The sequence below is a fragment of the Podarcis filfolensis genome, assembly GCF_964270895.1.
Source record: "Podarcis filfolensis genome assembly, chromosome: 8".
NCBI classification, from domain to species: Eukaryota; Metazoa; Chordata; class Lepidosauria; order Squamata; family Lacertidae; genus Podarcis; species Podarcis filfolensis.
Window position 1 is genome coordinate 18,899,569 of NC_139611.1, and position 9,610 is coordinate 18,909,178.

Consider the following 9,610-nt stretch of genomic DNA (forward strand, 5'->3'; position numbering starts at 1 on the left):
AACGCGAGGACCTCCCTCTCCAGTTGTATAAAGACTAATTAGTCGGGGCGGGGAGCGGCTGTTCTGTCTCTTTTCGCCTCGCTGCCATAAAATCTGAAATAAAATAGCGCCTATTCAACTCTACCTCTTGTTAAATACTATTGCAACAGCAAAACAGGCGCCTTGTTAGGAAGCTATATTCCAATGGTAATGAAGAGGGCCTTTATATAAAATAAGGGAAGACATGCTTGTTTCGGGCACGTGAGTCTTACGTGGCCATTTTTGTTTTGGACCGTGCGGTTTCATTGAATTTCATTAAATGGCAACTTGTTTAGGTGGGATAGGTGTCTGTGTACCAAAATCGAAAGGCTGACAGGGCCTTTCCCCCAAGTTTAAGACGGCAACCGCTTCGGCTTCAGCTGCCCTAAGGCAAGATGGCAGATAAAAACTCGCACAGGAAAAAAACACACCCGAGGGAAATGCCCTTAGTCAAGATGGCGAGCAGCCACGGCTTCCATTGCCCTAACAAGATGACCGATACGGCCAGATAAGGATACAGCGGTGGCCTTAGTTAAGATGGCAACAGCCAGAGCCTCAAGTGCCCGGACACAAGGTGACGAATACGTACTATTAGCTCGCAGGGAGGGAGGGCAGGGCATGAAATGCCCTCAAAGATGGCGCCGCCGTCTTCCGCCTCCCCAGCCCTGACAAGACATGGCGTGAGAGGGCGATGCGAAGACGGAAAGTCACGTGACTCCACTTTGTTCGGCCCCCTCTCCCTCCCCCATATATTTCTATTCATTCGCATTTTCTCGCCGCCTCAGGAGAAGACGGAGCTGCAGAAAAGGATAAGTACCGCTCCGAAAACCATCGCGCGCGCTCCCTTCACATATCCCTATTTAGGGAACGCGCGCGAGAAGAGGAGAAACGGTGCGGGGGGGGTGCGGGAGAGGAACTGAAAATCTGACAGAAGACAATGAACCCCGCGCTTGAGGCAGCTGAGGGAGGACCCAGCGGCGCGTTCGGAAACGTTCCGAGGTGGCGGCGGCGGCGGCCGTTTGTCCCAACCCGCCACCCGTAGCCAGCAGGGCTGTTCCCGCCAAAAATTCTGAGAGGAGAGAGAGGGGATCCCCCCCCCGCGGCCTCGCGCCTGAAGAGAAAGGGGCGGGGCTGATCCCCAACCCTCGAGGCCTTGCTGTCCCGAGGCGAATGTGTGGGCGGAGCTAGTGCCGCTTCCCGCCCCTTAGAAGGCTGGAGGAGACGTCACTGCAGCCCCTAAAGGGGAGGAGCCAGAGCATTGGGACCACCAATCCCAGAGGGAGGGAGGAGCCATTAGGGTCATTGTGGGGGCTATTTGCCTGAGAAGTCTTTGGAGCCGCCCCTTAAAAGGGAGAAGCCCTTTCATTGGACCACCTCCTGAAAGAGGGCGGTGCTGAGGAAGCTGCCCCAGGGGAAGTGGTGTTTGCCCCGCCCCTTAGCTGCCACCACGTTCCTTCCTGCTGCCATGAAGCTCCTCCGCCTGCTGTGCCGCCACAAGACGGCTCTGGGACTCGGCGGCCTGTCTCTCTTTGGCGTGGTGCTCCTCTACTTGGCCAAGTGCACCTCAGAAGGTCTCAAGCCCTCTCACGGCTGGGGGCTGCCTCAGCAACAGTCTCCCGCCCGGACCGGGGGTGTGAGTGGGCCTCACCCTCCAGCAGCCGCCCCACCTCCTCCTCCCGAGGAGAGCGCCTTCCTGGCAGTGTTGGTGGCCAGCGGCCCCAAATACACAGAGCGACGTAGCATCATCCGCAGCACGTGGCTCTCAGTGGCCGGCCGGGTCCCCACCGGAGATGTCTGGTTCCGTTTTGTGGTGGGCACCGGAGGCCTGACCGGGGAGGAGCTCCACACCTTGGAGCTGGAACAGAGCCGCCATCAGGATCTTCTCCTCCTTCCTGACCTCCGAGACTCCTACGAGAACCTGACCGCCAAGGTCCTGGCTATGTTTGTGTGGCTCGACCAGCACCTGGACTTCCACTTTGTCCTCAAAGCTGATGACGACACGTTTGTGCGCTTGGATGTCCTGGTGGAGGAGCTGAGGGCCAAGGAGCCACGCCGCCTCTACTGGGGCTTCTTCTCTGGGCGCGCCCGTGTGAAATCCGGCGGGAAATGGAAAGAGAACGCCTGGCTCCTTTGTGACTACTACCTGCCCTATGCTCTGGGCGGGGGCTACGTGGTTTCAGCTGACCTGGTGCACTACTTGCGCCTCACGCAAGACTATCTCAACATATGGCAAGCTGAAGACGTATCCCTGGGTGCCTGGCTTGCTCCGGTGGATGTGAAGAGGGTTCACGACTCTCGTTTCGACACGGAGTATAAATCGCGAGGCTGCAACAATAAATACATTGTGACCCATAAACAGAGCATTGAGGACATGTTGGAGAAGCATCAAACTCTAGCCAAAGAAGGGAAGCTCTGTAAAGAAGAGATTAAACTCCGACTGTCTTACACGTATGACTGGAGTGTGCCTCCTTCACAGTGCTGCCAGAGGAAAGATGGTATACCTTGAAAACTGTGAGGAATGACAGTATACCTTGGCAACTGTGCAAATAAGAGGGGAAGGGAACACAACCAGGCAGGAGGAAATTGGTGATGATGGATGTGTGTCACATTGAAATCATTCCTCCTCCGGCCAGAACTTTTAAATTATTCCAAGATTTTCCATGGTATGTCAGGCCATATTGCATCACCCTTGCCAGTGTGGCATATGAAGGATATAGGGGAAGAGCATGGAACAAACTGGGGTCTGGGAAAATAGTACCTGAAAGGCAGGAATTGGCAAAAGGAACAATTTTTATGTACTGTGGGACAAAGAAATGAAGGATTTTAAAGGCTCTTTAAGCTATGGTACTAAGTGTTAGACACAGAGCTGTGGTTTGTTTCCTTTCTTTGAAAGGATAAGTGGATGTTGGCCAAGGATTCTGACAAGTTTAAAGTGAAATAATAACAGAAGGGTAACTTGGTCCCCAACACCAGCGGAAGAGATTACTAGTGTGCTCCATAATGCTGTTTCTAAACAGAAGGGGCTGCTTTTGTCATTGACAAGCCTTTGCACTGGCTATGGTGTATTAGAGGTAGGAGATGTCCATTCTAGCAGGAAATGTTCTAACCTTTAAACATTTTTATTACAAGTGGATGGCTTGTATAACTTCTATCCCTGGAGAGAAATCCCTCAGACCCCTTTCTATGTCAGGTACCTCAAGAGAGGGAGAAACCTTTGAAAATCATTAGTCCTACTCAGAGTAGACTCAGTGAAGTTAATTAGCATAGCTAACCAGTAATTTCAGTGGGTGTTCTCCAACTAAGTTATACTCAACGATAGACCCATTGAAAATAATGTGCCAAGTTACTCATGTCCAATATTTTCAATGGACCATTACTTTGAGGAGGAACATTTGATGCAACTCTTTAGCTATATTTGGAAGAATAGATTATTAGAAGGAATCCACAATGACAGCCTGGTCTTGATTGAAAATCATGCAGCAGTTGCTTCCAATGTAGTGTTATTAGTTTCTGGAATTAAATGCTTCTAGAATTGTTGAGTTGTATCCAACATTAGTCCTACCTGAAGTAGACCCATCAAAATTAACCAGTATGATAAGCTTAGGCCCCTTTATTTCAATGGGTCAACTCTGAGTAGGATTCAGTTGGATACAACCCATTGTATTGTAGCCAACAATAGTCCTGCACAGAGTAGACGCATTAATTTTTTTTTACCTTCGTTAGTCATATTCATTGGGTCTACTTTGAGTATGACGAATGTTGAATACAGCCTATTACAATTATTATCCATCCCAATTATATTATTTGTCAAGAAACGGTGTGCCCCCCTTCTCATGGAATATGCAACTCTGTGAGCCAATTGGCATACAATGGAGTGACTTGGCTTTGTACACATACCTTCCTTGAACCAGTCCCTCTTTGCCTAGACAATGAACTCCAGAGTTAAGGGGTTGAGAATTGTAAAGAAAGTTGGGATTTTCAACTGGTATGTTGCTTTCCCTTAGACCAGCTTTCTCGGGGTCTACCAGTGGGTTCCTTGAGTGGGTCTTAACCCTCCAATCAATTATTCCTGAGTAATTTTCTGGGATGTCACCAGGACAGCCATCGAATTCTCCCTTTTGTGGGGCTGAGTGCTCTCTGTAGTTTATTTCCAAAGCAGTAAGACACCTGTACTAAAAAACAAATAGGTAAATTTAGAGCCAGAAAAAAACCTTGCAGGCAGATGTAAACATATTTAATTGCCTTGCTTCTGGGGACTCTTTGCACAACATAAGACTTAGAGGTGGAGAGAATGGGTTGCGACAGCTTCGGAGGTGTGTCAAACAAGAGAGTAAGGAGCAGTGTGGAGATGGAGTTATCTCATCCACTCCTTTTCCATAATCTAAACCCTACATTTCCTATACATTTCCCCAAGGAGTCTTGAAAGTACTAATAATGGAAAAATCTGAGGTATCCATCCTTTGTAGACCCTCCGGACAGAGATGTCATCCAGGATGCTTAGATCAGGCCTGGGAAATCTGTGACCCTCCAAATGTTGATGGGCTGTATCCAGCATCATTCCTGACCATTGGCCATATTGGCTAGGGCTGATGGGAGTTGGGAGTCGAACAACCGCAGGAGGGCCGCAGGTTCCCCAGCCCTGGTGTTGATCTTCAAAGAAGAAAACTATATGACCCAATCTTGTTCTGAAGTCTGACCTATATGAACTGAGCTGAACCAAGTCCACCTGCCTTGAAATTGCTTCCTGCCTTGGTTTTTTCCTGTTCTGGAAAGGTGCAAAAACATGTTATTATTGAGTTCCTGGTGGTCCAACATACATGGCTGCCAGACTCTGTTCTGTGTCTCGCCAGGCACGCAGGTTTTCTCTTCTGATGCTGACTTCAGGAAAAGTCAGGAATATTTGTCTTCTTTACTCAGAGGGAAGTTGGTATATTGTACGTAATATTATGTGTTTACAATGGTGATAATTTATTTATAAATATTGTAAATGTTCTGTGTATAGTTGCAGAGGCTCGGAAACAGCCGCGTGTCAACAGTAATTTTAAATTATTTAAAAGGAGCGTGTTGGCGCTCGTGTAACTATTATTGAAATGCCTTTTTCCTGCCGTACAGCTTATTATTTAAACTCTCCTGGGACTTTTAATCCCAAGCCCTTTCTTGCATGTGTCTCGGGAGCTTGTAAGAACGATGTACCAATCACTCCTTTTAGTTGAAATAGCAATGCTTCTGAAAAAACGTTTGTGTGTTCTCGTTTCCATTTTTTTTTAAATAAAGAAAAGAGTCCTCTTTCCCCTTTCCCATAACTCCCCTGTAGTGATTGGATTTTAAGCTTCAGAAGAAATGGAAAATTGCCAAATGAAATGTGACAGTGGAAAGCGAACAGGAGCACTGCTGATGGCTCTGAGGCTTTTTATAGAAAGATGTGTGGTTCTCAGCTACCTGCGTTTGAAGGATTAGGGCCTGTGTTCTGTCGTGTATATAGGCATGTCGACTTAAAGCAATGGGACTAAGCTAGGGTAGGGATGTTTTAGCCTGTTTTATTTTATTTTTTTAATGACCACCTAAGCCGTTTCAATGTGCTAATGTATTACAGCGCTACAGGGACACCAGAGTCTTTTTAATAGGTTACTTTCTGCTACATTAAACATTTATGCATTGCAAATGTTCCGTCAAGTACAGTGCCTGGTTCTGAGCGCCACATTTTAAGATGGGCATCGATGAAATTCCAGAGAGGGTCTGGAAACCAATTCTTACGAGGAGTGGTTAATATTGGTCATTTATGAGTTGCTTCCTTTGAAGAACCTCAGAGTGGTCTCACAACAGAAGGGAAAAAAAGCATACCTTCAAGAATTACATATGTAAAAACAGTTGTACAGTGGTACCTTGGGTTACATATGCCTCAGGTTACAGACTCTGCTAACCCAGAAATAGTGCTTCTGGTTAAGAACTTTGCTTCAGGATGAGAACAGAAATCGGGCTCCGGCAGCACGGCGGCAGCAGGAGGCCCCATTAGCTAAAGTGGTGCTTCAGGTTAAGAACAGTTTCAGGTTAAGTACGGACCTCCGGAACGAATTAAGTACTTAACCCGAGGTACCACTGTATGTGCAAAAGCAATTTAAAACCAATACATACACCGAAACAGTTAATTGCGTATGTAAAAACAATTTGAAAGAGCAAGATAGTGTACTGGAAAATTTGGGAAAGCGGGAGCCCATCATGACAGCTCCATAGCTCCCAAAGAGTCCAAAATATGCAGGCAGCTGGCTGCTTCATTAAACACACACACACACACACACACACACACACACACACACACACACCACAAAGCAAAGAGCATTAGTAAATAGCATAATACCCAATTTAGTAGGATCAGTTGACAGTAATAGAAGAGCAAGCTGTTCTCATTCCCTGACTTCCACTGTCCCAGGGGGATGTTTTTAAACCCGAGGGCCGCATTCACTTCAGGGTAACTTTCTGAGGGCCACATGCCAGGAGTGGGTGGAGCCAGAGGAAAAAGTGGGCGGAGCCATTGATGTGAACTTTATCTTCGTACAATGGGCTGGTTTCCTCCTCTAACCTCCATGCAGGCAAGAGAGGCATTATCAGAGATTTATTTCACAGACTACTATATAAAGCATTTCATAGCACAAAGCCACTGAAATGGTGCACAATAGCATAAAACTCCAAAGGGCAAGCTTCAGAAACAAAAACCATTTCAACAAGCGATAAAAACCATCTCCACAAATTTGGGGGGACGGACAAATTTTGGCTGATGTGCAGTTAATATTCCATAAGTGAACTTGGGGAAAGCCTTTGATGAAAACATCCTCAAAGACGCATTGCAGCCAGGCAAAAGCATATTGAGGGTGAAACGTGAAATAGTGAGGTAAGCACCCTGGGGAGTGAGGGACGCGGGTGGCGCTGTGGGTTAAACCACAGAGCCTAGGACTTGCCGATCAGAAGGTTGGCGGTTCAAATCCCCGCAACGGGGTGAGCTCCCGTTGCTCGGTCCCTGCTCCTGCCAACCTAGCAGTTCGAAAGCACGTCAAAGTGCAAGTAGATAAATAGGTACCACTCCAGCGGGAAGGTAAACGGCGTTTCCGTGCGCTGCTCTGGTTCACCAGAAGCGGCTTAGTCATGCTGGCCACATGACCCGGAAGCTGTACGCTGGCTCCCTCAGCCAATAAAGCAAGATGAGCGCCACAACCCCAGAGTCGGCCACGACTGGACCTAATGACCAGGGGTCCCTTTACCTTTACCCTGGGGAGAGGAGTTGTGGCTTGGAAAGAATTTCAAGAGCCACATAGTGATGCCCAAAGGACTGTGTTCAGAAGCTGAACGTTGGATGGTTCAGGATAGATAAAGGACTTCTTTATGCAGTGCATCGTTCCACTGTGGAACTCACTCCCACAAGAGGTAATGATGACTACCAATATGCATGGTTTAAAAGAGGATTAGAGAAATTCATGGAGGATAGGCCTATTGAAGGCTACTAACCATGGTAAGTATGCTCTGCCTCCTCGGTTGGAAGAGTACCAGTTGCTGGGGTTCCACCGAAGGTGCGAGTGCTTTTCTGCTTGGATCCTGGCTGTGGGTTTCTCACAGGCTTCTGGCTGGCCATTGTGAGAAGAGGATTTTGGATTTCATGGGCCATTGGCCTGATCCAGCAGGCTGTTATTCATAGTAAAACGCGAAGGCCTCCTTGTCTCCACATTCACTTGCTAGAGCAAGGAGAGGACCCTGGCATTCTAGCAGGTGATACTACTTTCCTACTCTTGAAAAATCCTCTCTTGCCTCGCTTTCTGCTGTGCCACGGGTTGCAACGATTCTCAGCGACGAGATGTCAAAAATATGAAATCCAATTTAGAATGAGAACAGCAATAACAGCCTTTAAAACAGGGACTGTTTTAGCTTGGTGTTTTAAGAAATAAGACTCGGTGCCAAGCAGCCGGGAAGGAATTTTGAAAGTTTTGGGTAAAAAAATGGTGCCCTTCTCCTTCCTTTTGAGGTGAGAAACATGATCACTAGTCCAGGGACAGGCAGCCTTTGTGGTTTATTCTGCTCAGTGCAGGATGGGCAAATGTTTTTGTGGGCCTCTCCTGTTCAAACATGGCAAAACCTCCTTGAATCGTATATTTCACTATTGCTTCTGGACATTGCTAAGCATGCTATGAGAAGACCGGTCTGGATTTTATTCACCATTATCTTGCAATTGGTGAGAGTGACCACCACTTAACAGTTCTTTTCCTGAAAACTAGGACCTTGCAAAGATGGACAGGGTTCCTTGGAAGAAATTGGCGATGTGGTGTTTTGCGCTGTCTGTGTGTTGAAATCTATCAAACTCCCTTGCTAGTTTACAGCGCTGAGCTCGCCAGATGGGAAATCAAGAGTTGTTTATTTCCTGCTTGGTTACAACATCGGGATGAAATGGGTGACATTATGAAAGCTGTGAGCAGCTTAATTTTGCTAGGCTGGGAAAGCAAGGGGAAAAGAACCACATACCCTTTCGTTTCAGACAAAGCAGTCTGAATTGTGAGCACAGTCAAAAAAAAAAGGTCAGTCAAATATGGAGGGCACAAGGAGAAGGGGATGACAGAAGACGAGATGGTTGGATAGTGTTCTCAAAGCTACCAGCATGAGTTTGACCAAACTGCAGGAGGCAGTGGAAGACATGAGTGCCTGGCGTGCTCTGGTCCATGGGGTCACGAAGAGTCGGACACGACTAAACGACTAAACAACAACAACAACAAGTGCTCTGGTTGCGACACTAAGGGGTCCTAACCCCAGTGGGCTAGGAGATGCCCATAAGCAAACAGACTTCTTTTTCATGGTACGCACCATGGAACAAATGATACAGGGTGTATCAGACTTCCCCAAGATCTTAACAGATATGGGATGGCACTGATCCTCTATCTAATAAACGTTTCTGCCAATTTCTGGAGACCATGGGCATTGCCTTCCGTTGCCTTTGCCGACTCTTCCACATGCCCGAGCATTAATGTTTGACTCACGTTCTCTAATCGTGTTCTCTAATCCTTTATTTTTGTCAGAGGATCTATGCTTCCCACGTTCCAAGCGCAACGGATCGTTTTACTAAATCTCTGACGCCAGCCGAGTCGCTTCAAAGGTAGCCTTCGGGAGGCTGGTGTGCAACTCCTGGAGGATCTTAGCAGATCAAATGATGCCGGAGCTTTTAAAAACATGCACAAGAAGAGTTATCTACATGGCACACAGTTTGACCTGTGAAACTCTAGGCGTCCAGTCCTGGGGCTTTTACAAAGGAGAGTCTGGTGTGCTGTTGCAGGCGACAGGAACTCAAAACTCTTTGTGAGATCTCAGAGAATAGAATATAACCCAACGAGTAACGGTGGGACATGATCATCACCTGCTGCAGTTCGGCAAATATCACATTATTCGGCTCACGGTCCATTGTGCTGGATTTTATGTAGTTAATTATAAAGCTACGTTACCATTACAATAGAATTATTGTGATTTATTAAACTTGTTGGCTGCATTTCTCACAGACTGACCCTGTACTTCTGGATCCTTTGCTGTCACTTAAGGCTCAGGTGGCCTCATTTCGGCAGAGTGC

At 47.3% G+C, this 9,610-nt stretch overlaps 1 protein-coding gene across 1 annotated transcript; it reads left to right on the plus strand.

The window, feature by feature from the left end:
* The first annotated feature begins 281 nt into the window (after positions 1 to 281).
* Positions 282 to 5,321, plus strand: B3GALT6 (beta-1,3-galactosyltransferase 6). Its single transcript, XM_083628903.1, has one exon. The coding sequence runs from the start codon at positions 1,484 to 1,486 to the stop codon at positions 2,522 to 2,524; it is 1,041 nt and encodes a 346-aa protein (XP_083485029.1). The 5' UTR covers positions 282 to 1,483; the 3' UTR covers positions 2,525 to 5,321.
* The last annotated feature ends 4,289 nt before the right edge of the window (positions 5,322 to 9,610 follow it).